This window comes from Heteronotia binoei, chromosome 7 (assembly GCF_032191835.1).
Source record: "Heteronotia binoei isolate CCM8104 ecotype False Entrance Well chromosome 7, APGP_CSIRO_Hbin_v1, whole genome shotgun sequence".
In the NCBI taxonomy this organism is placed as follows: Eukaryota; Metazoa; Chordata; class Lepidosauria; order Squamata; family Gekkonidae; genus Heteronotia; species Heteronotia binoei.
Window position 1 is genome coordinate 37,160,824 of NC_083229.1, and position 27,696 is coordinate 37,188,519.

The following is a 27,696-nucleotide window of genomic DNA, read 5'->3' on the forward strand; positions in this document are numbered from 1 at the left end:
TAGGTTTTATGCAGGAGAGTCCGTCAACATGCAGATGTGTGAGATGCAGAGTGAGTGGAATAAATCCTATTTATTTAAAATACACTTAATAAAGAGTAACAGTTATATGCTGGCTTTAGGTTGTATTAGGATGAAAGTTCAATAAGGCAACCCTGTTCTAGAAGAGTCATTCTGCTGATTCTCTGTATGATGCATGATTGTTTGCTATGTAAGAAGATCTGGGTATCATCCAGACCTTTAATGGCATATCATCAGGGCTTTTTTTTGTAGCAGGAACTCCTTTGCATATTAAGTCACACACCCCTGATGTAGCCAATCCTCCAAGAGCTTACAGGGCTCTTAGTACAGGACCTACTGTAAGCTCTTGGAGGATTGGCTACATCAGGGTGTGTGGCCTAATATGTAAAGGAATTCCTGCTACAAAAAAGCCCTGCATATCATATACATTTAAACATGGAGTGGGAAAAAAGTCAAGAAAGTTCTTTGCAGCAGATAATCAACCCAAGCTAGCATGTGCTTAGAGTTATGTACTTGTGTGGGCTGGAGAAAGAAAAGGCGGGTAGATTAACCCAGCTATACTACTTCAGCATAGGGGTCAAAGTGACCCCACATTTCAGAAATGCAGGACAAAGGATAGACAAATTTGGAATTGGGGTCAAAAATGCCCCTCACGGAAAACATCAAAAACTCACAAAAATGTAAATGGGGTCAAATTGACCCCACCATTTTTAAAGCAGAAGTGTTTATGTAGAAAGGTAACCTGTAATCAGCCTAGATCAGGGTTTCTCAAACTTTTCTTTCCCATGGCCCGATTATTTTTACACTTCTCTTTCATGGCCCACTAAAATTTGGGGGTGGAGCAAGGAGACTTTGGGGGTGGAGCCGGGAGACAGGAATTATGTCATTTCCTGTGGTGTCAAGGAACAAGTGATGTCACTTCTGGGGCACACTGAACCAAAATTCCACCTTTTCCTGTGATGTCACTTCCACGGCACTCCCCCAAATCTGCCTCTTCTTCTGAAGTAAATTCATTTTCAGGAAAATCTCTCTGAAACTCATGCTGAGCCAAAATGGGGGTGGAAAGTGGGTGGTCTTCTCTTTTCACCCTCACACCTGCAAGCACCTGTCTGTTTGCGTATTCTTCTCCAGCTTGCAAGCACTCCTAATGCCCATGTTCAATTGCCTGCACCACCTACACATCCCTTCCTCAACAGCACTGGCCAGTGTATGCAGTTGGGTGTGCTGTTGCCATTGCCATCAGGAATGCCAGCACTATGTACCACCCACACTGGGCCCTGGCAGCTGCTGTACCTTAAAATATACTGACACATTTAGTAGGCCCTTCCTTCAGCTGCTACTACTGAAACCCTGCTTCAAGCTACAACCAAGCTTGCACGGTTTCAAGAAAAACTTTTGACAGTTGTTTTTCATACTTTTCTTTAGTTGAAACATGGGAAAATTGCTGTGAAAGGTAGCAGAGAATTGTACCGCAATTAATGAATTAATTTCAAGTTATATGAAGTTCATACAAGCTTTTCTGCAGTTATCCCAAAAAGGATATTTATGAGGGACTTGCTGCTTTTTACTGGCTGTGTTTCCCATGCCTTTAAAAGCAACTTGTTGTGCAGATACTTAGCCAGTGAACTACTTTCATCCTTTTTAATATCTACAGGAGGAGTTTAATTTTGGTGTCAGACAGCTGTTAAAATCAGGACCAGTAAAATGGTGCCAGGTTCATAGTATTATCTCTTCCAGTGCTGTTGAGATATACCGCAGTAATCTCCAATAATCTCTTTCTGCCCCACACCTCTTACTCTCACTCACTCACACAGAAATCTCATAGAAAGCCACCAGGCTACAACTGGGGGTGCCAACTTTTCATTGGCAGAGCTTCTATGTCTGCAACAACAGTATGATGAACAGAAAAGTTTCATTCAGTAAAAATGGAAGGAAAGAAAGAAAGAGAAAGAGAAGGAAAGGGAAAGAATTAAATGGCAGGAAAGGAAAGGAAAATAAATACATGGAAAGAAAGAACATAAACATAAGAGGAGCCATGTTGGATCAGGCCAGTGGACTATCCAGTCCAAAATTCCCTCATACAATAACCCCAAAGCACCAGAATGTCCACCAGTGGGGCCAGGGCACTAGAAGCTTCCCCCAGCACTAAGAATACAGACAGAGTATCACTTGCAGGGAAAAAAGGAAAGAAAGAAAGAAGGGGGGGGCAAAGAAAAAAAAAAGCCTTCCTCACCATCAGATGACCCCAGCCAGCAAAAATTCTGCCCAGGGGTCATTTGGTAAAAAAAATAGCTACTGAAATGCCCACTCCCCGCTCCTCCCGGCTGAAAAAAACACACACACCGTTCTTTGCCGCCTCTTGGGAAAATCTCCTCAAAAGATCATACAGCAAGGCACATGAAAGCTCATACCTTGAAGAACACTTCATGGGTCTAAAGTGCCAGTGGATGCTAGCTTTTCTCTCAAAAAAGCAGGGGAAAAGGAAGGAGAGGCAGCCCAGCTCCTCTCTGCACAACACAGAAATGGGGCGGGGCTAACTTTGCTGGGGGCGGGGCTAGCTTTGGCTTTTCTTGTGACCCAGTAGTGAGGCTTCCGTGGCTCACTACCGGGTTACAACCCTGCAAATGGGAAACACTGGCCTAGATAAGTAGCCAATATATGGGCAGGACATTGCCAGCAGAAGGGACAAAGTGGCTAGAGCTGATGAGAAAGAAGAAATATTGGCACTTAATCAGAATCATGTATTTTCTCAAGGATTGGTTCTGTCCCCCACGCCCACTAGCTTTCATAAGAAGAGCAGGAATACGTTTTTAAATATACCATTGGATTCATTGTGTAGCCTGATGGAACTATCCTGTTCCATCTCAGCTCTCTGTCCTTGTATTGGAGGATAGGATTTTACTGACTCCACAGCCATTCATAGTACATCACCAGGAGGATATAAGTGGGGAGCCAGGAATTCCTACATGAGGGATCCATTTTGGTTGCTGATTCTGTGCATATCCTAAGTGCATCTCAGTAGAAAAAGAGCCGCAGTATCCAGAAAGAGGACAACTGATGAAGAAAAATGCACTTTACAGTCTACTGTGGGTCTTTCGGAAACACGAGTACTCTGCAAGGCTGACAACTCTTCGTTTGTGAGATGTTGTTGGAATTCATTTCACAATTACGTAATATCATTCAATAAAAGCTGTGAAATTATCAGCTGTGTTTTATTTCTCCTGATTGAAGATTAGAAATCTGCACCATGTATGTTACACACCTCAGGTATCTTCATGATGATCATATAATGAGCCAAATCCAGCCAGCTTTTTCACTTAATCTAACCCAGTTCTCCTCCTTATTACATCTCCTGTCCCATATGATTTGTTTCATCAGAAAATCTGGGTGAATCCAACCCACTGGAAGGCAGGCATTGGATTCTCAGTTGCGTCCAAGCTGCATTTCATCCCTTAGCCTTGCTTCTAGAGCACCAAGCACAGTAAAAGAAGGTCCTAGCAGTGAACAAACCTGCAAATGAGTAGCTGTGAATGGATGTTTGTTGTAGGGAAATATTTCCCTCGGTATGTATACCTTAATGCAGTATGAATGGCATAGACTGGCACAGAAGTGTAAGAAGACTCTCATCTGTCTGCATTAAAAGGGTGAAGGAAATCCATCATTTGGCAACCTAGAGTTTGTCAATCATGCGGTAATTAAGAGGTGATGAAACCTCACTGGAATGTAGCTCAGGGTCTAAAGTGGTGATTCTAATTTGTATCTGTGATTTTAAATATTCCTTCTTTTTCTAAAAAGTTGGCATTGCTTACAAACTCAGGGATTCTGTTTATCATGTGTATCTGTTTATGCCCTTGTAAGCAGCTGTGTAATCTTTTTGTTAAAATTAGGTTTCTTGCAGAGTTGCTGTGTGTCTGATTAATGTTAATACAGTGACTCATCTGTTTTGTTAACACTATGAATCCTAATGTCTAAAGGCATCATGTTGTTGAAAACTAAATCTGTGGGACTCTATGTGATTGAAGTACATGATTCTGGTGTTCTCATAATCTTAGGAGATTCAAAGAATTATAAACATGATATTACTTCAAACCACTACTTATATTTCAAAGAGAGAATTTGCACTGAATAGCAGTAAGATGCCTGCCCCTGTAGGCCTGAATGAACTAAATGCATTACTGATCACCCTTGTAAATCATATTCAGAACAGAAACTTTATGGGACTTGCAGACTGTGTCACATTCTGGAAAGATTCATATTTTTCCTTCCAAGGAAACTTGAAAATTGAAGTTTAAGCTTTGACTTGCAAACAAGTTTAGCTGTTTTCCAATCCTGCTAAAGCAATGAGCCCGCCTATGGCGGGGGAGGGCGGGATACAAAAATAAATTTATTATTATTATTATTAACCTTGAATTTCCGCAACTTTAGGCCTGTACAAGGTAAGGCCCATGGGCCAATTGCAGCCTCCTTCATTTAAGTCTGCTGCCAGCCATGGGAATTCCTTTTACCTATTCTTTGTGCTCTTTTCCTAAGTGCTACTCAAAGCCCATAAAAACAAGAATGGAGAAATAGGTGTGTCAGTACCTCTGTATTGTCCTCATCTATCTAAATGTCAGAGGAGTGTAGTGGTGGAATTTGCACCATTTTTTCAAGCCTTTTGAAGCCAGCCAGCAATGGGTCATGGCCCATTTTGTGTCTGGGATTCCTTCACTGGTGTGAATTGTAGGAGAAGTGACAGTTATTGCTGAACTCAGCCACGAGGAGCGGAAGTGGTGAGGATTGATAGATAAAGAGGGGAAACAGAGATTTAGGGAGGGACCTGGTATGGTGGAGAGAAGAGAGGGAGCATTTCAAGATGCAGAGATGAAACAGGTGATCATGTGTGGTACAGAATGAAACCTGTGGGATGGGGAAGGAAAGAGCAATGGAGCATAGAGATTTGTGTGATGTACAAGGAAAGGAAGGCGGTGGCTCAGTGATAGAGCATGTAGACGGTCCCAAATTCAATCCAGTGTTTCTAGTTGAAAGGGTCAAAGATGTGAAAACCTGAGGCCTTTGAGACCCACTGCCAGTCAGAAAAGATAATACTGACATCGATAGACCATTGATGAAATGTAGTAGAAAGCAGCTTCATATGTTCACATGTGTGTTCAAGGGTACTATGGAATGCAGAGAGACAATATGAAAAAGTGCCTGAAAAGGGGCTTCCAAAAGAATGCCAGGTCACATGACACTAGCAGTCAGGTCATGCGGCTGGGTTGACGCAGGTGCAGGGAGGCCGCTGCCAACAAGCCAAGTCAATCCTGGTGGACTGCTCACTCTGGCTGTGGGGAGACAGTGCCAACTCGGTCACTCCAGGCTCCCAGGGGAAGCAAGCAGCAAGTCAGTCCTTGTGGTCTGCTAGCTGCGGGCTTGCTGCTTGCTACTGACTATGAGGGCAGCACTTAGGAGAACCAGGCTGCAAAAAAGAGACGCAGCAGCTCTTGTGGCCTCGGGAGGGGTGGGGAAGGGAGGGGAACCAGGAAGGAGAGGCATGGCACATCTGGGAGGGGGCAAAACCATCAAATGCCCTCACTATGGCCCTGGGGTAAGGTAAGCAGAAAAAGAGTGGGGGAATCAAGAGAGAGGCTTGTGGGCCTGCAGAAGAGGGTATATAGAACACAGAAAGAGAAGACTATGAAACAGGGAGGTTAATCAAGAGAGTTGTTCTGAGAGACCTCTAGCAGAGAGGGAAAAGAGCATGTGCTATGGCAGTGATCTTCAACTTGTGGGCCAAAAGTCTCATGTGGGTCATGAAGCTGTAGTTTTCTTGGCCACCCATAGAGAAAGCATTTTTTTTGTATTTTTGAAGGTCTTGCTGCTTGTGTGAATGCATAGGGAATAAGGGCACCACATCTCATGCCTTTTCACACATAATGAGAGGAGCAGCAGGATAATGAGGCAGAGTCACTTTGATGAAGTAAGGACAGTCTGTGGTGGAACTCCCTTAGCTTTTTCCCTTGTGTGGCTCACCTCATGGCTGGCTTGTGTTTCTTATCTCTTGGTCTGCTTATCAGAGTTTTGGCCCAGACATCAGCGAGATCGTAACTCTTGCTCCCTCCTCTTCCTATCACGTGACTCTGAAGTGATGCAAATTTATGTCACATGTTTGCAGCACAACAGGTATCATGTTGCTAACTGGGGAGGGGTTAGAGGTGGATTACTGGTCTCAAATGTTGAAGACTACTACAATATGGGAGCCCTGATCTGGATAACCCAAGCTAGCCAAATCTCATTAGATCTCAGAAGCTGAGAAGGGTTGTTCCTGGCTGGTGTTTAGATGGGAGACCACCAAGGAATACCAAGGTCATAATGTGGAGGCAAGCAGTGGCAAACCACCTCTGAATAATGTATCTTGCCTTGAAAACTCTACAGGTTTCCCATAAGTCAGCTGTGACTTGGTGGCACTTTTCACCACTACAGAGAAAAAGAGGAGTAACAGAAATTGGGTTAAAAAGAAAACAGGGTTAAAATTATTTTTTAAAAATGTGTCCTGCCCTTGAAGTAGCTCCCAGTCTTTTTGCATTAGAATAGAATATGAATGTGGTGTTTGAGTGATTTTGAGCCTGTGTGTCTCCCCCATAGTAATAGGAACTTAAGGGCACTAACCAGACAGTCTGCCCTTGTCATTACCAAAGACCATGCTTTTGTCTTTGCTAAAGCAAATGGATTGTATTGTCAGAACTCCAATTTTCCTGCTTCAGTAATGCCATGAAATTGTTAAAAGAATGCTGATCAATATTTTCAAAAGTCAGAACCATCATGAACTAATGATTTCCATTGAATAATTCCTTACTTATGCAAGCAATTTTCAGAAAAGTAGTTATGTTTCTCTGTCAGCCAGAGCTTTTTTGGATCTTAAAGTTTAAAAACCTGTATTTTGGCATGAGCTTTCTAGTTAAACTGGGTGCCTGAGGGGGCATGGGAGGTTCACAGGTTTGCATACCATGAAGGACAAGGAGTTTATACACTTCTTAGCTAAAGATGGAGCTAGATGTTAGAAGGGGAAGCCTGACAGAGCCCTGTGCTGCCTGGGCATTGTTAATGGGGGGATGGGGAAGCATTGCTGGGTAAAGTCAGCAAGGGAAACTGCCCTCCACCTGCTGTCTTTTTCTTGGACATGTCCCCACACCCTATTTTTAAAAGGTTCACCTCACTCTTCTAAGCTGTGCAGCTGAGAGCAGCCCTGGCTGGAGAACAACAGCTGTGGTGGTAGAGGGAAGAGATTTTGGGAGCAAAAATATGGGACAGGTCAAGCCCCTTCCTTTCCCCTTCTTTCATTCCCATTACCTTGGCAGTTGCATATTTGGCAACAGGCATTTACTCAAGTATCATCAGGATTTGTTTTAAAGGATGATAAAACTGTGAGATGTTGCATTCTTGTTCAGGGTTGTGATACGTTCCTTTTTCATTCAACCCTTCTAAGTCTTCATTAGACTCAAAAGGATATAAAACTGCTTAGGATTGGACTATTTGTTGTTGATTGGGCAAAATTTTTCAGCCTGGCATATCATAAAACTTGGCCTAAAATGCTATAGGATCCATTCAGCACTGCCTTTTCTCCTGAAGGCTTCAAGATAGATCCCCCTGGCTTAGCTCATACTAGGTCAGGTACATATTTCAGTGGATTTGACTTGGCTTCAGTTGATGTATACATACTCACTTGAAAACAATACTTGCAAATACATTGTTGGCTATCAGAATGAAAATTCAATATCTGAAAGGCAGTGAGCGATGAGTTGGTTATAAAATTTTACAGCGGGGAGGGTGGAAATGCCTTATCTGTGGTAGAGCTAGGAATGTTAAGAAATCCAGTCCCAGTGTCGGGTGCTGAACTTCTATGTATCATTTGAGATTTCCCCCCCTAAACCTCTTTAAGTTGGTTCCCAAGTTTTTCCCATAAGAGAATCCAGAAGAAATCACATGTTAAAAAAAGCATCTGTCCCTGTAGCCTTGATATATAGCCTTCTTTTGAAAGAATGGCAGCACATAAAGTCACCGCCAGCTGGAACGGACAGCGATTTTGTCAGCTCCCCTGCTGCGATCTTAACACTCATGCCTGCCTGCACTTGGTTGGAAAGACAGATGACAGTACAAAAGTTGTGCAAGTTCCCATAATACATACTGTTCGGGTTTGCCAGTTTCCTTGTTCTGCATAATTATCTGGCTGTAAGAAAGGGTTCTGTATTTTTAAAAATCTGATTCCCCGCCATCTAAAATTATTTATTATTAGTGAAATTTATATTCTTTCTGCCCTCACAAGAGCTGCCAAATGCAGCTGTTCAGGAGGCGGAAAAAATATCTAAACTTATGGTTACATGGAGACTCTTCAGTATTACAGCTTGGGGTGGGACCCACTTTTCAGTGGGTTCATGCCACAGGGCTGCTGTGATGTTAAAAGCCTGCTACCCACTGAGCAGAGCTAATCAATTGGGTCACCCCCTGATCTCAGCTGCATGACAAGTACATAGCAAAGAGCTGGGCATTTTGCTTGTCTGCATTGTAGCAGCCTTTTAAATGCTGTACTGGCAGCAGCATTCTGTGATCCCACAGCAAAGTAGCTTATATTCTCCTGCTGTAATGTCTGAAGTGCACCACAATTTATTAGTACTCACAGGGCTTTTTAGTAGCAGGAACACCTTTGCATATTAGGCCACACACCCCTAATGTAGACAATCCTCCTGGACCTTACAGGAGGCCCTGTAAGCCCTTGGAGGCTACATCAGAGGGGTGTGGCCTAATATGCAAAGGCATTTCTGCTACAAAAAAAGCCCTGGGTACTCACTAGCTCTTTTAACAAGATAGCTTCACACAGGCATCTTCCCTTATACTGCATCTCTACAAGCAGCTTTTACAAGTTAGATGGTCATCTGACCACTGAAGTCCCTGCTATCCTAGTTGTCTGCCTTCAGTCTTCTGATGCCTTCTATACACTGGGAACAGCACTTCCAGCACAGTCTATCAGGAATGATGCCATTTTTGATAACGTCAGTTAATTGATCCGGCAATTATCTCCTGGATTACTCTGGCAATTTCCTCGCATTTCTGCTATACAAAGTGATATATCTGAAGCCAAAACCATAACGTTGATGGTAACAGAAGACCATCTTAACCAAAGACTCTGTAGATTACACTGTTATTACAATATTGAGAGGACTTCTGTGTGACAGAAACTTTGTTCCTGGTGGAGGCATTCCATCACATTGACCTGGGAAACATTTCTTTCCATTCCTTTGTAAAAGGATGACTCAAGGTTCTGAGAATGAGTAATAATGGTGAGAGTAGAAACATGCACACTTTCACTCTGGAAAATTATATCCCAGGGCCGCGGTTACACTCACCATTAAATCCATACCTAGCCCGTCGCTATTATACCCCGCAGCTTTTTTACAACGAATTTCCTGATCAGACATTTCTCCATCCTTCAGTACTAAGCAGCGTTGGTCCCATCACTGGTTGATCAGAGGTCTCAACCGGACCTCATTTTTTGAGATGGCATTCCACACTCGCACAAGCGCAGTACTTGGAATATTGTGCTTGGCTTTTTTTTTTTTAAGTGCCAGAAAAGGTGGGCGAACTGCCCCCCCCCCATTTAAACACCCAGAAAGGAAGGGGAAGCCCAGGAGTTCTCTTTGCTGTCTCTCCGCCTGGCGGGGAGACAGCAAAGGTGGGTGATCTTCCTCCCCCCCCATTTAAACACCCCAACGTGGTGTTTAAATGGGGGGGAGCACGGCAACTCTCTTTGCTGTCTCTCCGCCTGGCGGGGAGACAGCAAAGGTGGGTGATCTTCCTCCCCCCTCCATTTAAACACCCCGACGTGGTGTTTAAATGGGGGGGGGGAGCATGGCAACTCTCTTTGCTGTCTCTCCGCCTGGCGGGGAGATGGCAAAGGTGGGTCATCTTCCTCCCCTGGCAGGGAGACAGCAAAGGTGGGCGATCTGCCTCCCCCCCCATTTAGGAAAGGTCCCCTGTGCAAGCACCAGTCGTTTTGACTCTGGGGTGTTGCTGCTTTCACAAAGTTTTCATGGCAGACCTTTTACGGGGTGGTTTGCCATTGCCTTCCCCAGTCATCTATACTTCCCCCTCCCCCAGCAAGCTGGGTGCATATTTTACCGACCTCGGAAGGTTGGAAGGCTGAGTCAACAATTGCTGGCGCAATGATATCATTTGGAGTGGGCTCTCGCAGGGAAGCGGATGTGCGCTTGCGACGAGTCGGCTACAATGGAGCGTTCAAACATAGAAAGTACGCCCGGGAGTCGTCGGAAGCATTCTTATTCCGGATTTAATGTACTATCAAAAAAGTCCACGTCTCAGTTGTGGCAGTTCGGGACACGAACGAGCCAACGACCATTGCCAGATGCTGATGTTTGGACAACCGCATAAAATCCAGCATGCATCTGGCTTTCATCCATGCCCATCTCATCAGTTTATGTGCGTCTGACCTCGGCCCAGGTGATGTATCCAGAACATTTTTTTATCAGTTTATTGCAGTGATGTCATTGAGCTGTATCCACACACAGAAGGCTATCATGGTTTATAGTGGTGCAGAAACTTCCCAAACAGGAACCAACTGGATTACAGTAAGACCAAGTTTTGTGCTACTTTGCCAGAGGTGAAATCATAAATCCAACCAATTATTGGTGAAAAGGAGCTCTCAAAAGAAGAAGACAAAGAAGCTACACTGAGCATTATAGGACGTGCATAGGCAAAAGGCATGTGCAACAGGAGCTTTAGTAAGGATAAATAGGTGAAATCAAATGAAAAAGCTGGGTGTCTCTAATGCTTGGTATTTTGCACCTTGGTCTAGCCACAGCATGCTGAGAGACAACAGAAGTTTGCTTATGTACATAGATTACGTCAATACCTCTTCCTGGGGAACTCTGGAAACACTAGGACAAGTAGGCATACTCCAAACAAATTTGGCACTGTCAATTCTATTGATATCTCTGTGCGAGAAGTGAGCACGTGATGGGGAATCAATGGGACTTCCTTGTTATGCTCTTTCTCAAGCTGACATTTTGTTGTTCCTTTTCTTGGTGGGGGGTGGGAGCAAGGCAACTAGGGATCTCTAAAGAAAATTTTCAGAAGCATGCACAAAAGTACAGTTCTTTGAAGTAGCCATGGATAACTGTGATGTAAAAGTCATATAAATGTGTACAAAAGAGTGACTTGGCTGATTCTTAATCAGTTGTACAGGGTATTGTTCCACTAGTATGCAGAACAGAATTATTTTTCAGCTTTCCTCCTGTTTTCATAATGAGGAAATTAAAGCACCAAAGCCATGTCTGAAGGGTAACACTAAGTCATTATCTCCATATGTTTGAGAGAAGACCAGATTTTCATGAAATCTGCCTGAACCTTGTGTTGGGGATATCAGGCTATGCTTTGAGCTCTGATAGTGGCAATATGTTTGGACTTTTCTCTTGGTTGATTTTGTTTTCATTAGAGAATTGTAAACCCACATGTCTAAGTATCCCAATTTAAGCTCCAAAAACTAATTAGATTTGCTTAGAAATCCTGAAAATAGATACGCATTAAAGCCTGTTGCTGTCTTTGACTTTCTGCTTTCTCAGCAGAATTTTTTTCTTGGTAGCCTAGCAAAAAATGATTATTTCCCAGAATTATGTTCTGGAAGAGTTGTTGCAATAAGGCTGCGGCAGTAAGGAAACAATAAGGCCTATATGTTGATCAGCACATTATAGTGTATATAGTGTGGGTCTGTGGTCCCTACCCTGTGTCTTGAGTAACACAAACGTGAGTTACAGGTTTAAGAGAGGGGCATGGCTCAGTGGTGGAGCATCTCCTTTGCATGTAGAAGGTCATAGGTTCATTCTCTTGCATCTTCTATTTAAAAGATTGTGTGATATGAACGACTTCTACTTGAGACCACGGAGAGCCTTTGCCAGTCAGATTAGTCAACATGACAGAGGTGTCTTCCACACAGGGACAGGATTTAGTGTCTTCCCTGTTGCTGGTGTGGCTGCACATAAAACACAGCGGCAATGGAGCCTTTATGTGGCAAGTTTCCCTACCATTTCCTGGCCCAGACCCCAAGAAGTGGCTTCCCCGTTTCCCCGGGAACAACAGGGCTTTTGCAACATTTTCCTTTTAAATCAACACAAGAATATCATTCTATCAGTATACTATGGTAATGGTAGGGTTAGCCAGCTTTCGTAAAAAATCCCCTTCTCTTGAAAATATATGCTTTCCCCCTTATATCTTCACAAGGGAAGAGCCTAGAGAATTCTCTGTGCCCATGTATATATGTGTGGGTGGGTATCTGCCAACTGGCACATCGTTTATCAGATAAAGCTGGTCCCAGTCCATGAAAGCTTAGGTCAATTAGTCTGGCCCTGACAGTAATATCATTTGCAATTCAGAAATGTACGCAAAGCTGTGAAGTTATAACAAGATCTATCTGACAAATTTCAGAAACAAATTCCCTCTTCAATGCTTAGAATAGCTGGATGTGCAGACAGTCTCATGAGTTTGTCCTGAACCCAGGAGGAGGAGGAGGAAGAGGAGGAAGAAGAAGTCTCCTTGAGGTCTGTGTCTATGAAACATGCTGGGATAGACAGAGTTGCATTTGTATAGTGAAGGTTTGGATTCACTGCAGCTGCAAAAGCAGAGGCATTCGCATTTGTAATAGAGATTCCACAATTAATTTTTCTGTACACTCTCCTCTATTGGCTCCCATTTCCCCTGATTCACCACCACCACCACCACTAGTAGACTTTTGGAAGGATTGTTTCAGAGATCTATAATTGCTACCATTACCATTCTTTCTAAAGTCCTCAAAGTCCTCCAGTGACACAGTGTGGAAAACGTTAGCTAAAGAGAAAAGGTGCCAAAATGGTGAACACCTTCTTGTCTAGAGAGCTGATAATGCACTTGGACTATGTTCCCCCCCCCACCCTCACGCCCCACCAAAAAAAAGAACAACAAAATCCCAGCTGGAGAAAGAGCATAACAAGGAAGTCCCATTGATTCCCCATCACATGCTCACTTCTCGCACAGTGATATCAATAGAATTGACAGTGCCAAATTTGTTTGGAGCATGTCAACTGTACTACTCATATGAGGGTGCACTTGTATTGTACGGCAGGTCCACAACTATCTTGTCTAATCAAGACAAAGCACTTGAGCTGTCAGCAACACCTGAAAGAATGGAAAGCTCCTGAGACCTCATTGCAGCTTTGCTGTTAGCAATGCTGATGCTAATTCCACACACTCTTATTGAGGGGAGCGTGGCTGCCTCTTCCCCCTCCCTAGCCTCCCATCGGGAGAGCACAAAGGAATGGCAAAGAGAAGTGGGAGTCGGCACGGCGCAGCTGTAGCACGCCTAAGCCAGAGTAAATATAAAGGGACAGAGTAAATCTAAAGGGACAGAGTTTTCTTCTTTTGATGCTGAAAACCATAAACATCTCCAAACTTGTAAAACATTCCCTGCATGCAGCTGCTCCTGTTTGAATCTGTCCTCCTTTTTCTAGGACAAAGATGTGAGGATAAGGTGGGAGGAAAAAGTTTGCTTGGGGGCTGTACAACACAAGCAAATGGTTAGCAGATAAGGTACCATTTCATAGCTACTCCATATGATGTATGTAGGGAAAGTAACAAAGACACTGTTGGAAGGCCTGAAAATCTTGGGAATGTTGCTGCATACATTTTCCTTATTGAAGTTTGGTTTACTAAAATCTCTTGAATGTTGTAAGAAACATTTTTCCATTTGCATTTTGTGGATTATTGCTGGTAAGATAAATGTTTAAAATGTATTTTATTTTTCAATGTCTTGCATTAATGCTACAGGGAAGGGGGTCCCAACTGGTACCAAAAAAAGGGGGTGGGAGAGGTAGATGTTCTGGTAATGTTTAAAGTCCCATTGGTAATTTTGCTGCTTGGCATTGCCGTCTGCTGAATATTTAGGGTAGGAATCCCTGGGTAGATTTATAACATTTTCAAGTGGGTAACTGGGTTGGTCTGTGGTAAAACAGCCAGATTTGAATCCAGTAGCACCTTGGAGACCAACAAGATTTTCACATCATGAGCAAAGCTCCCTCTAAGCTGTAGAGCAAAAATTCTACTTTGTGAGCCACTGGCATTAAAGTTGTGAGTGAGCAGTTTGTCTACTGCATAGATTAGTGTGCTCTGGGGCCATCCTTCCTGAGCTAAGACAAAAATGTGTGAGCTGGAGGCTAGAAAACTCTGAGGTAGCTCACACTAACTGAGCTTAGAGCAGGGGTGTCAAACTCATTTGTTATGAGGGCTGGATCTGACATAAATGATACCTTGTTGGGCCAGACCATGTCAGATTGGGCTGGGCCATGTTGGGCTGTGCCATGTTTGTTCTATTTAAGTTTAGGTAGCAGAGATATAAACTTTATAAAGGACACAAACACAAAGATTTTTTTTTACAAAAATATTAAAATAAAACATGTTTAGAACATTAGCGCTCATTGGTCTTAAAGGTGCTTTCTTTGTATTTCTGTCATGGGATCTAGGGAATTGGGCAAAGGAAGCTCTGGCTCTTTCCTTCCCCAGGGGACTGGGGAAGGAGGAGTGTCAGCCAATAGAAGGAAGAGAGGTTTGGCTCAGTAGCTCTGCTCTGTGATTGAGAGAGCCTAGAAACAAGAAACAAGCTCTGCCTCCCCCCTTCTTCCCCAAGGGAGGAGCCTTAGCCAATGGAGAAAATAAAGGTTTTGCTCCATAGCTCCTGTGCGATTGAGCAAGCCTGTCAAAGCAAGCTTTATGCAGAAGGAAGCAAGAGAGAGGGAGAAGGAAGCAGATGAGAGCCAGTTGCTCAGGAGCCTGATAGGAGCCCTCCGGGGGCCTGATTCGACCCCTGAACTGCATGTTTGACACCCTTGGCTTAAAGGGAACACTAATCTCCCTTGGTCAGAGCTTTGACTCTCAAAAGTTTATACTTTGGAAATCTTGTTGGACTCTGAGGTGATGCTGGACTCCAGTCTAGCTCATTTAGAGCATAGTAAGATTTGACCACACTTGATCAGAAATATGGAGTAACTGGCAATACGACAAAATGATACAGAAGACTGGTTTACCAAATAGTTGCACGCACTGCTTGGTGAATGGATATTGGTTTCCCCACCCTGACCAGAGCACTGCCTGAAACCATAACAATGATAAAGAAGGTCTGCCATTTCCACAGGCAGATGCACAGAAACAAATGTTTCCAATTGGAAGGTTTATATTTCTTGTAACAAAGCTGCCCTGGTGGGGTCCCAAATATTATTCTGATTTCCTCTGGTGTTTGAAAATACATTGTTGTTTTCAGTATGCTCATTTTTATCCAAAACAAATGCTTCTGCAATGCCAAATGTCTCTTGTAAGGGATATGTGAGCATCACGAGTGCAATTAGCAGCATAAAGGCAACTTAAAAATAGAACATTTGATAGAAAGGCTTCCAGTACAATGTGGAATTTTGCTTTTGTTGTCATTAAAAGGACCATTTCTGTAATAGACTAACAGTACAATCCTATGAAGAGTTACACCTTTCTAAACCTATTGAAGTCAGTGGATTTAGACAGGTTTAACTCTGCATAGGATTGCAGTGTCGGTTGAACCAGAGATGAGGACTTAATGGAGATTCCAGGATAGCTTTGAACAGACTGTGTCTAGGAGGTCTCTGTGGACTTCATTTGTAGTTTGTTAGCTACGCTTTAGTTCAATGACTTCTGAAAGAGCAGCTGGAAAACATAATAATATCCTGAGATTACTAACAGGGAGAAGCTAAAAATAACAGAAACGGGAGAGCTTGAAATTGACTCTGGGAACCTGTTGCAAATTATTTACCTGCATTCTTTTGTATTGGTTCACAGTCTTAATTGTTGACTACAGCTTTCTACCTAGGAAACCAAGAGCTCATAGGGCACATCTGCCTGTTGTACAACATGGTACACGGCATATCAGCTGCACCCTACGGGGCTGGGCTTGCATTAATGATCAAGCCCTGCATTCAAAGGCATTGGGAGAGAACAGAAAGAATGGTTGAAGTGCTTCATCTAGACATGAAAGGCTTATTGAGCACCATGGAGCAACTGAAAGCAATTAAGCAGAAAAGAGTTAACCCTAAAATGAAAATGTGTGTTTCACAGGGCAATGGGCCAGTTATCGTAGAAAGGGTTTTACAAAGGAGGAATGAAGGTAATGGACAAGATGGATTCAAGATTAACAAAAGGTGGTACTTCTTTCCACAATAAGTAATTAATAGTGCCCTTGTAAGCGGAGTTACAAGAGTCCTGTGGCGCAGGGTGGTAAAGCTGCAGTACTGCAGTCGGAGCCCTCTGCTCACGACCTGAGTTCGATCCCAGCAGAAGCTGGTTCAGGTAGCCGGCTCCAGGTCGACTCAGCCTTCCATCCTTCCGAGGTCAGTAAAATGAGTACCCAGCTTGCTGGGGGAAAAGTGTAGATGACTGGGGAAGGCCATGGCAAACCACCCCGTAAAAAGTCTGCCGTGAAAAGGCTGTGAAAGCAGTGTCACCCCAGAGTCGAAAATGATTGGTGCTTGCACAGGGGACTACCTTTACCTTTTTAAGCAGAGTTACATGCTTTAAAATTCATTGAAGTCAACAACCTTAGAACAGTATCGCTCTGTTTAGGATGGCACTGTAAATTGTAGAATTCACTACAAGGGGTTGTAACGATGGCTACTAGCATGGAAGGCTTTAAAAGGGAGTTACTTGATTGGTCCATTAATGGCTAATAGTCATGGCAAGTAAGGGGGACCTCCACCTCTGTAGACAGTGGGGAGGAGGCAACATAGGGGAAGTCTTGCCCTCTATGCCTTGTTTGTTGGCCCTTCAGGTCAGCTGTTTGGCCACTTCATGAAACAGGATGCTGGACTTGATGGAACACTGGTCTGATCTAGCAGGGCAGTTTGACTCCTAGCCTATGTAATCTGGGATTCTTGGATTAAACAAATGCCAAGAAGTACTGGTAGGTAACAGTTACCTTACATTTCTTCTGACTGTTGGGGTCATGTGTCCATTGTTTTGTTTCTTAACTTGTGTTGAAGGTTATCTGAGCTCTCAGTGTTACTTGGTTAATCATACTCTGCTATTAGTTACCTCATCTTGTTCCCTTGCTGCTTTACTGCCTTTCTGAAAGTTGAGGCCTTTGTGGACATTGTCTGTATAACAACCAGACCGGAATCAAGAGTGTTTGATTTGTGGTTAATCTAGTTGTAAATACGAATTGTGGTGGTAGTTGAGTCAAAGTTCATGATGTATACTATTAAGATAACAGAAGAGTTAGAGCGCTGTGGGAGTTTAGATGCAGGGAGGAAAGGCCAAGGCAGAACAGAGAGAATTTAAATGCACAAGTCACATTCTTTGGCCTACTCTAGTGTATTAAATCCTCTTTAAACCTTATCAGACTAAAACCAGTTAAAGCAAAAATCCATTGAGTGTTTGGGGACAATCTAGTGGTTTTGCTTTCAGTGTCACGTGTACAACTTGGTGTATTAGATTGCATATAGTTGTGGATTTTCTGACCGCTTACTTTGATTGATTTGCAGAGTTGCCAGCTCTGGATTGGGAAATACCTGGAGATTTGGGGGTGGAGCCTAAGGAGGGCAGGGTTTGGGGTTTAGGGGAGGGGAGGGACCTCAGCAGGGCACAATGCCATAGATTCCACCCTCCAAAGCAGCCAATTTTCCAGGGGAGCTGATCTCTATAATCTGGAGATCCATTGTAAAAGCGGAAGATCTCCAGGATCCATCTGGAGCCTGGCAGCCCTAATTGATTGGTCTACTTGTTCATCTGTGAGGGAAGTATTACAGAGCTCCACAGAGTTCAGTTTTATATCTCATGCTATTTAATCTTTATATAAGCTGTTGAGAGAGATCAGCCATGGTTTTGGAGAGGAGGGTCATCAATAGGCTGTGCTGGACCTCCATTCTTATGTTTCTTCAGATACACCAGCTGATACTTTTGTATGTAGCTGTCCTGAACTAATGTCTGGCCACTGTGTTCAAGGGACTAAGGCTGAATAAAATGAAATTAAATCCTGAGAGGATAAAGGTGATCCTAGTTGGTAAGGCTGATATCTTAAAGGGTTTTAGCTTCACACATCTGATGGGATTCAGCCTATCCTGACTGATGAACTTAAGAAGAAGAAATTGGATTTATATCCTGCCCTCCACTCTGAAGAGTCTCAGAGTGGCTCACAATCTCCTTTACCTTCCTCCCCCACAACAGACACCCTGTGAGGTGGGTGGGGCTGGAGAGGGCTCTCACAGCAGCTTGCCCTTTCAAGGACAACCTCTGCCAGAGCTATGGCTGACCCAAGGCCATGCCAGCAGCTGCAAGTGGAGGAGTGGGGAATCAAACCTGGTTCTCCCAGATAAGAGTCCGCACACTTAACCACTACACCAAACTGGTGTAAGGAAGTGGTTTCCAATATGTAGGCTGAAGACACCTGGGGTCTGTGGAGTTATCTAAAGGAGTCCATGAATCCATGCAGCTTGAGTAGATTTCCACTTCAAGTGTGCACTGACCCAGAAGGGTTGCTTGTCACCTCACAAGGAGAACCACTTCTTGTGAGAGGCTTGAGTGGGAATGTATCATCTTCTATTGCCCACCCTTCCCGTCTCTGATGACAACTGGAAATGACCACACCTTGAATGGAGACAGGGGCTACAGCACTTTAAGGAGCCACTGTTTAGGTGGCAGCTTCCATTGGTTGGTTTCTTTGGCTCCTTCCATATTTCTGTCAGCCTGAGAAGGATCTGAGCTGCATCAGGCAGCCATTGGAGGCTAGCCCCCTCCACACATTCATGTGCACACCCTTCCTCCTTTCCTGACTGTATGTACTGTGCATGTCCTACAAAGCACACAGGGAGCCATGTTTTGTGTCTCACAGAGCATCTTGCAGTGGAGAACACAGCAGAGGATCTTGGGACAATGACCACAGCAAATGCTTCCAAAAAAGAGAAGCACTGTGGCTCACTGGCAGAGCATTTGCTTGGCATGCAGAAGGTCCCAGGTTCAATACTCGGCATCTCCAGTTAAAAGGATCAGGTAGTGTGAAAGACTTCAGCCTGAGACTCTGAGGAGCTGCTACCAGTCTGAGTAGGCAGTACTGACTTTGATGGATCAAAGGTCTGTTTCAGTATAAGGTAGCTTCATGTGTTCATCTTATATGAAGCTTTTGGGAGAAATCAGGGAGTGCAGACATCAATTAAGCCACCAGGCCAGAAGACAAAGATGCCTTTTCCTTTATTGTCTTTTACATGATATGCAATCACTGTCCATTAACACCATTGGGACGTAAAGTGCCCTGTGACAGTCTGGAATCTGCATTTCAAATCTTCCCGTTGTCCTCAAAGCTCCCACTGAATATATGACTCAGCTTCATGTCTCCAGTTTTGCAATCCTGAATTACAATTCAATCAAAAACTTCCCTTCCTGTTACCCTCCCCAATGCCATTTAGTCAGTTTTATAGTTTTCTCCTGATAAGCTGCCCAACTCGCAAGTATTCCTTTATCCTCTGTTGTAAATCTTTTGTTTTTTTGAAAAGAACTCACTTTATGCTAAGCACCAATAGCAGTATAACTAGCCTGGTTTTAGAGCCAGTAATGAGAGTCTCATCCTGGATACCAACTGAACTGCAACAGAGGCTTCCAACACACACTCCTTCTTGCATTTGATTTCTTCAAGGAATAGGACAGGTAATCTTTGATCTCTCTCTTGAACTATTCTTCCCCCCTCCCTGGCCATTTTCCAGTCTACACTTGGACTACACAGATAGCTGACTCTTTATTCCTCTCTGCTCTGGCCCTCACATCTGGAAGACTGGACGCCTCTATCCCTACTAATGTCACTTCTTCTCTGTCTTATTCCCCATTTCCTCACATGTCTGTACACTTTTAGCTCAAAGAGTAACTCCTGCTCTAAGTTGGAGTAGATCTGCTGGTTGTTGTTTTTAATCAGGATAAGAAATGTGTCTGGCTTTGATTTAGAAGCCCTAGCAATATGTTTAGGACAAACCTACTCCACCCCACTGCATGCACACACTGTTGTACCAAATCTCTCAAGAAACTCCTTTAAGATTCTCAAGAATCTTCCTTTAAAATCAGGCCTCTGTTATCCTTTTCCTACTGAAAACTTGCTGCTCACAGCCACCTCTGCATAAACATGCAAGCTAATTCCCCATGTTAACCAGAATGTAATGTTCCAATGTTGTGGGGGTGTGGTAACAGGTATTGCACCATAGCTGCTACCACCACATGAATTGAAAAGATACAGAGCCATGTACAGTGTCTTGCTCCATCTTTTGCTCCCCAAGACAAGCTTTCTGTTGTCTCACAAGAGAGCCTCAGTACACAATTAATCATATGCCATATTTCCAGCTCCCAAGAAACCCTAGAAGTGTTCTTTTAGGTCTCAGTTCAGATTAATTTTTTTAAAAAGAAGAATTTACATATATGGTGTTAGATCTTATATTAGCAACCAAAATACAAATAGTGCAGAACTGGAAATTTGTGGTAAACATTTGATTGACTAATAGCTTAAAAGTCCAAGCTTAAATGAAATTATTCATTTGAATGACAGAAGCAGTTAAAAGCCTTCATTTCTGACAACCTGGAAACACTTTCTTGCTTTCTAGCAGCTAAAACTGAAATTGAATTTAAATGTGTTTGTTACCTTCTTTTTAAAAAAGAGACCTGATATAAATGTTCTCTTTAATTGCTTGCTTTAGTATCTGGAATTGTTGGATGGGTTTCCTTTATTCCTTTTTATTGTTGCTTACTATTGCATAAATGTTTGCATAATTTCTTAAAAAATAGTGGGGGGGGGGGGAGAGAGAGCCTTAGGAAACCCTGGTATGAGCTAAAGGGGTCAGGCAAAGAGATGTTTGCTGTTATCCTTCCCCAATTTTCTTTCTTTTGGGGGGGCGGGGTTCTGGTGGTTAATAGAAGGAAGTAGATAACATGTGCTTGGTTTGCATAAACAGCAAACAATGGCTGTACTATACAAAGTATGCTACCTAGATATGGGGAACTAATATTAAATGCACTACTTCCTTGCAAAATTTACTTTATTTGCAAATGAAGAAATCATCTCAAGAAAACCAAACCTCAGGAGTACTATCCTTGGAATTTCTCATGGCTCAGGGAAATTGGAAGGGTGTAACATTGCAGAGTATATTATCAGTTTGTGTTGTGTTCTTCGTTTGCTCAAGGAGTTCTATTCGCATTCAGTACTTTTCATAAAAACGAATTTCCATGCTGCAGGAAATTTCAGGCCTGAGAAATAACTGTCATCTGGAGGAACCATTAAGCTAGGAGTTCTTTTGTGAAGAGGCACCTTCAGAACTTCTTCTAGAGAGCCTAATTAAACTTCTCTAACAGTTACAACTGAGCTTTCAGCTTTTGAAATGTTTAATAGCCAAAAGGCACTAATCTTTGCTAGACTTGTAGTGCAATGGAGGATAGAGCAATTTTCTTTCGACAAAAGTAACTGTGGTAGTTGAATTGAAAAACTGCACATAAAAGCTGTATTCAGATATATTGTCTGATGAGTAATTTAAAGAGGACAGACTTTCCAGTGTTATAAATACTCTACTGTGGTGGATTTTTTTTTCTTCTTGCAAAGATATTTTCAAAGGATCTTGGCTAAACCAATTTATAACTACTAATTGGTTTTGATACCTGGCCATGAAGATATTAAAAGTGTTGCAAAAATAATTTTCTTTTTAAGCTTTAAGATGCTATCTTAATGCCATGTTCTATTTCTTTTTTTTTTTTACCTAAAAAGAACTAGTTTAATTTTTAAAAAGTTTCTCATGACCTGCTCACTATGTACAGTTAAAGTTTCTCTAACTTTCTCTAACTATATAGAGTTACATTCTGATTACAGCCTGTGTCTAACCACTAGGGTTGCCAAGTCCAATTAAAGAAAAATCTGGGGACTTTGGGGGCGGAGCCAGGAGACTTTGGGGGTGGAGCCAGGAGACACTGGGGGTGGAGCCAGGAACAAGGGTGTGACAAGCATAATTGAACTCCAAGGGAGTTCTGGCCATCACATTTAAAGGGGCAGCACACCTTTTCAAATGCCTTTCTTCCATAGGAAATAATTAAGGATAGGGGCACCATCTTTTGGGGCTCATAGAATTGGACCCTCTGGTCCAATCGTTTTGAAACTTGGGGGGTATTTTGGGGAGAGCCACTAGATGCTATACTAAAAATCTGGTGCCTCTACCTCAAAAAATAGCCCCCCCAGGGCCCCCAATACCCACGGATCAATTCCCTATTATTCCCTATGGGAATCATTCTCCATAGGGAATAATAGAGTGCCCAGTAGACATTTCCCTCCCCCCCCCACACTTTCTAAAGGGAGGGAGGGCCTCCATACCAGGGAATCCCCCTCCCTCTCTCACACACACACAAATACTTACTTGGTCTTCTTCCGGAGAACTGTGCCTGCTGAGAAAACGAAAGCAAAGAAGGGAGGGGCCGTTCTCCGAAGCCCTTCCTGTTTCCTCCTTCCTGCCCAGCCTTAAAGGGACAGGGATTTTACAAACTGCTCAGGAGCTCTACAACAGGAGCTCTATAGGTATGTTCTCCCCCCCTCCACCCCCGCTTCTCAATTTTTGAAGACCGGAAGATTAAGCTGGGAACCCAGAAGTCTCCCGCTAAAGCGGGGGGATTGGGAACCCTACTAACCACACAGGTTGGAAGACTTAAGGGTACTTGCATTTACAGAAGAGGAAATGACACTTCCTCCCTCCTGCTGTAGCTTTAGGATTGCCAGATCCAATTCAACAAATATCTGGGGACTTTGGGGGTGGAGCCAGGTTACATTGCAGGTGGAGCCAGGAGCAAGGTTGTGACAAGCATAATTGAACTGCAAAGGGAGTTCTGGACATCACATTTAAAAGAACCACACACTTTTTAAATGCCTTCCCTCTATTGGAAATAATGAAAGACAGGGGCACCTTCTTTGGGGGCTCATAGAATTGGACCCCGTGGTCCAAACCTTTTTGAAACTTGGGGAGTGTTTTGAGGAGAGGCACCAAATGCTATGCTGCAATTTTGGTGCATCTACCTCAAAAAACAGGCTCCCCCAGAACCCCAGATTCCCACAGATCAATTCTCCATTATACCCGATGGGAATCAATCTCCATAGGGAATAATGGAATGCCCAGCAGAAGAAGAAGAAGAAGAAGATATTGGATTTATATCCCGCCCTCCGCTCCAAAGAGTCTCAGAGCGGCTCACAATCTCCTTTACTTTCCTCCCCCACAACAGACACCCTGTGAGGTGGGTGGGGCTGGAGAGGGCTCTCACAGCAGCTGCCCTTTCAAGGACAACCTCTGCCACAGCTATGGTTGACCCAAGGCCATTCCAGCAGGTGCAAGTGGAGAAGTGGGGAATCAAACCCGGTTCTCCCAGATAAGAGTCCACACACTTAACCACTACACCAAACTGGCTCTCCAGCAGATGTTTCCTCCCCCCCACTTTCTGATGACCCTGAAGTGGAGGGAGGGCCTCCAAACTGAGGGATCCCCTGCCCCCACCTGGGGATTGGCAATCTTATGTAGCTTTCTGTGTGATGTTTAATGGCTCCTCAAGATCAACGTAAGGGGCAAAGTGGGTGTGTGTGGCAGGAGGGAGAAGCAGCAGAAATTGTCACCCTCCTTCCATAAATGTAAGTACCCTTAAGTCTTTGGAATATGTTGGGCCTAAGTCTACATACTTACATACAATCAGGTAATCTCTCTAGAATCAGTCAATATCTAATATGATTTTACAATAATTTATATTCTTCTACTGACCTCTGAAGACTTGTGAAGCCAGTAGATGGGCCTTTGATCTGTAGATGGGTTGATTGTAGCTAAAGGTGAGAGAGGACAGGGGAACACAGAACGCAAGAAATTGGGCTGGATCCAGACTACATTATCCAACTGCAGAACGGAACTTCCCTGCCTTCCCCCTCCCACCTCATCTTACTGATTTCCCAAAAAAATGCTGCTCCTGAGGAAGCTCAGACCCTGCAGAATAGGGTTGCCAAGTCTGACTCAAGAAATATCTGGGGACTTTGGGGGTGGAGTCAGGAGCAAGGTGTGGCATCACATTTAAAGAGTTCTGGCCATCACATTTAAAGAGAGCACCACCTTCTAAATGCCTTTCCTCCATTTGGAATAATGAAGGATAGGGGCACCTTTTGAGGCTCATAGAATTGGACTCCCTGGCCCAATCTTTTTGAAACATGGGTATTTTGAGGAGAGTAAGAAGAAGAAGATGATATTGGATTTATATCCTGCCCTCCACTCCGAAGAGTCTCAGAGCGGCTCACAATCTCCTTTACCTTCCTCCCTCACAACAGACACCCTGTGAGGTGGGTGGGGCTGGAGAGGGCTCTCACAGCAGCTGCCCTTTCAAGGACAACCTCTGCCAGAGCTATGGCTGACCCAAGGCCATGCCAGCAGGTGCAAGTGGAGGAGTGGGGGATCAAACCCGGTTCTCCCAGATAAGAGTCCGCACACTTAACCACTACACCAAACTGGCTCTATGCTATACTGAAAATGTGGTGCATGTACCTCAAAAAACAGCCCCCTCAGAGCCCCAGATACTCATCGATCAATTTTCCATTATACCCTATGGGAATCCGTCTCCATAGGGAATAATGGAATGCCCTGCAGACATTCCCTCCCCCGCACCAGCGTTCTGATGACCCTAAAGTAGGGAGAGGGCCTCCAAACCAGGGGATCTCCTGCTCCCACCTGGGGATTGGCAGCCCTATTGCAGAATGACTGGTGGGTTGCTGTGGGAAACTGCCATTTTAGTCTCACTCCAACCCAACGTTTGTTGTTAATCTGGTAGACATTATATATTTGACTGCCCCCTAAAAGTCAATCATCAAAGGATCTTAAGTAAATTTAGCAGTTACTGGGTAACAAAAACAGGTTCTCCTATGGGTTAGTAACTGATTAAAGAATAGGGCACAGAGTAGGAAATAGTGTGGGTGTCAGTAAGCTAGTATCCATGAAGGCAGTAAAGTACCCATGAAAGATAGGGCAGGTGCTGTTTAACGTTCATATATGATCTGGAGTCAGATATGGGCAGCAGGGTAGACCAAGCAGCAGAGAGCATCAAATTATTCAAGATGGTGAAAATCCATACAACTGTAAAGAGCTCCAAAAGCATCCCCATAAACTGGTGAATATGAAGCTAAAGGCAAATTCCAAAGAGGGAGCCAGGTAATTCTGTTGCAGCCAGCAATTTAAAGATGAGTCTGTTGTGTGAGCTTGTGCGTATTTTTTTCCTAAGTGTTTTTTTCACTGCAGCCCAGTTTTCTTATGCCATATAAGTAAACAAAGTGAAAGGACACTGAAGTATACTCCCGTACGCCATTTATAGTCTTCAAGCCTCCTCCAGAAGGTGCCTTTCCTTAGGATTGTCTGTAGTGCCTCAGCAAGATCATGGTGTCAGTTGTGTCAGTTTGGTGGGACCAGTCCTTTGGAATGGCCTCTCAGAGAGAGTGAGGAGTGCACCTTCTTTTCCAACATTTAGGAAAACATGTATGGTAGTTCTCTTTCAAACAGCATTTGGTAGAGGGTGACTTTCCCCCAATGAAGTGGACTGTGTGTGTTCTGATCCAGTGTGTTTTAAACTTTTGCGTGTTTTAAGTCTGAATGATTGCTTTTAAATTGGCAAATTGTGTACTTTATTCTTTTTAAATTTTTGTTAATTGGATTATTATTGCTACATGGTTCCCTGCCTTGAGTCCAAGGAGATACAATGGGATAGAATTGTTTTAAATAATTACAAAATATCCTGTTCTGCACAAAACTGACACAAAGAGCTATATATGATGTCCCAAGAATGAAGAAGGATATTTCAGGCTTCCTTGCTAACATGTGACCTCCAAAGGCTGCTCTTCAGAGTTGGGGGACTGCCTAGAGTGTGATTTGAAATGGAATAAAGGCTACAGGCAGAAATAGGCCTGCCAAACCCCCGATTAGGACAGGGGATTCCGTCACTGAGAGGGAAACCCTGAAACAGTGGTAGATGATGATTTTATTAGAGTTACTGGCAATTCCTAGAGCTACTGTTGTCACTTCCAGGTTTCCCCTGGAAATAATATCATGTTTGTGATGCCGTGCCCCCCACCCCCACTGCTTCTCTGGTTACCAGGGTAGTCCTGGAAACTGTAGGAAAATTAGCTATTTACATACACAGCATTCTTTTGGATCGTAGTTTGAGTCTGAATTCCAGATGGAACTAATCCAACGAAAATGTTAACAATAAATTCATCCTTTATAAGATTGCTACAAAGCCTAAAGTGTTCTCTATCAGTCTCTAGTTTTGCATATAAGAAATAAACTTTTTTCCCTCCCTTCTTTAGATAATTTCCTGACACCAACATGGGAAAACAGAATAGCAAGCTACGCCCTGAAGTCATGCAAGATTTGCTAGAAAGCACGGACTTTACAGAACACGAGATCCAGGAATGGTACAAAGGTTTCCTGAGAGACTGTCCAAGTGGACATTTGTCCATGGAGGAGTTTAAAAAAATCTATGGGAACTTTTTTCCATATGGGGACGCTTCTAAATTTGCTGAACACGTGTTCCGTACTTTTGACGCTAATGGTGATGGAACGATAGACTTCAGAGAATTTATCATAGCCTTGAGTGTAACTTCCCGAGGAAAACTGGAGCAAAAGCTGAAGTGGGCATTCAGCATGTATGACCTGGATGGAAATGGATACATCAGCAAGGCAGAAATGTTGGAAATAGTCCAGGTATATATCATTTCAAATAACTCTTCCCCTCCCCAATACAGATTGATTGAGTTCTGGTTTTATGAACAATGAATGAGCCATAAATCCTTCAGCATGAGCCATAAATCCTCCAGCATTCTTGGCCTCCCATGTTTTCTCTTAAATAGAAAAACACATAACATTATAACCTGTCTAAAGTTTAACTACTGGTTGGAATGGAACAGAAATTTCTGGGTGTGCTTCATTTCTGAATCCCCATATGTTAATGCAAACAAGGGCTGTGTCTTATGCGGAGGGTTTCCTGGTTCTGATTTACCACATCAAACTTATGAATGGTGAGGCTCTGCCAGCAGGGATTCTTATCTCTGTGACCTGAGGACAGATTTCCCAACCAAGGGAATAGATTTTAAAAACCTGTACTATTAATGGCACCTGGGCCATGCCCTTCATTGGTTATTGCGTGGAACTAGACACTGATGGTATTTCCACATGGGAGCGCATCAGCACTGTAATTCTCAACATGGCCAAATCTATGGATACATAAATCCAGAGACTGGAGCTTTGAACAGATAAGACATATATTTCTACAGACCTGAAAAAAAAGGCCCCAGGTTTACAGAAAATTTTGAAATCTTAAAAAAAATGATCTTAAAAGTGCCACTGAACTTGAATTCTGTTCTGCAGTAGAACGGTTAGATTGAAATCTAGTAGCAACCAACAAGATTTTCAGGGTATAAAAAGCTTACAAGAGGCAAAGCTCCCTTCATCTGAAAATCATGTTCATCTAAGGAGCTGCTGGACTTGAATCTAATTGTGAAGAAAGGCAGCATATAAATAAAATGTATAAATCGATGGTGCGGTCTCATTTGGAATACTGTGTGCAATTCTGGTCACC

At 43.4% G+C, this 27,696-nt stretch overlaps 1 protein-coding gene across 1 annotated transcript in view; it reads left to right on the forward strand.

Annotated features, from left to right (window-relative positions):
* NCALD (neurocalcin delta) overlaps positions 1–27,696 on the forward strand; it is a 97,965-nt gene that overhangs the window by 54,394 nt on the left and 15,875 nt on the right. Inside the window, exon 2 of the mRNA XM_060243422.1 lies at positions 26,426–26,822. Coding sequence (XP_060099405.1) covers positions 26,445–26,822 — 378 coding nt within the window. The 5' untranslated portion in view covers positions 26,426–26,444. The remainder of the gene's footprint in view (positions 1–26,425; positions 26,823–27,696) is intronic.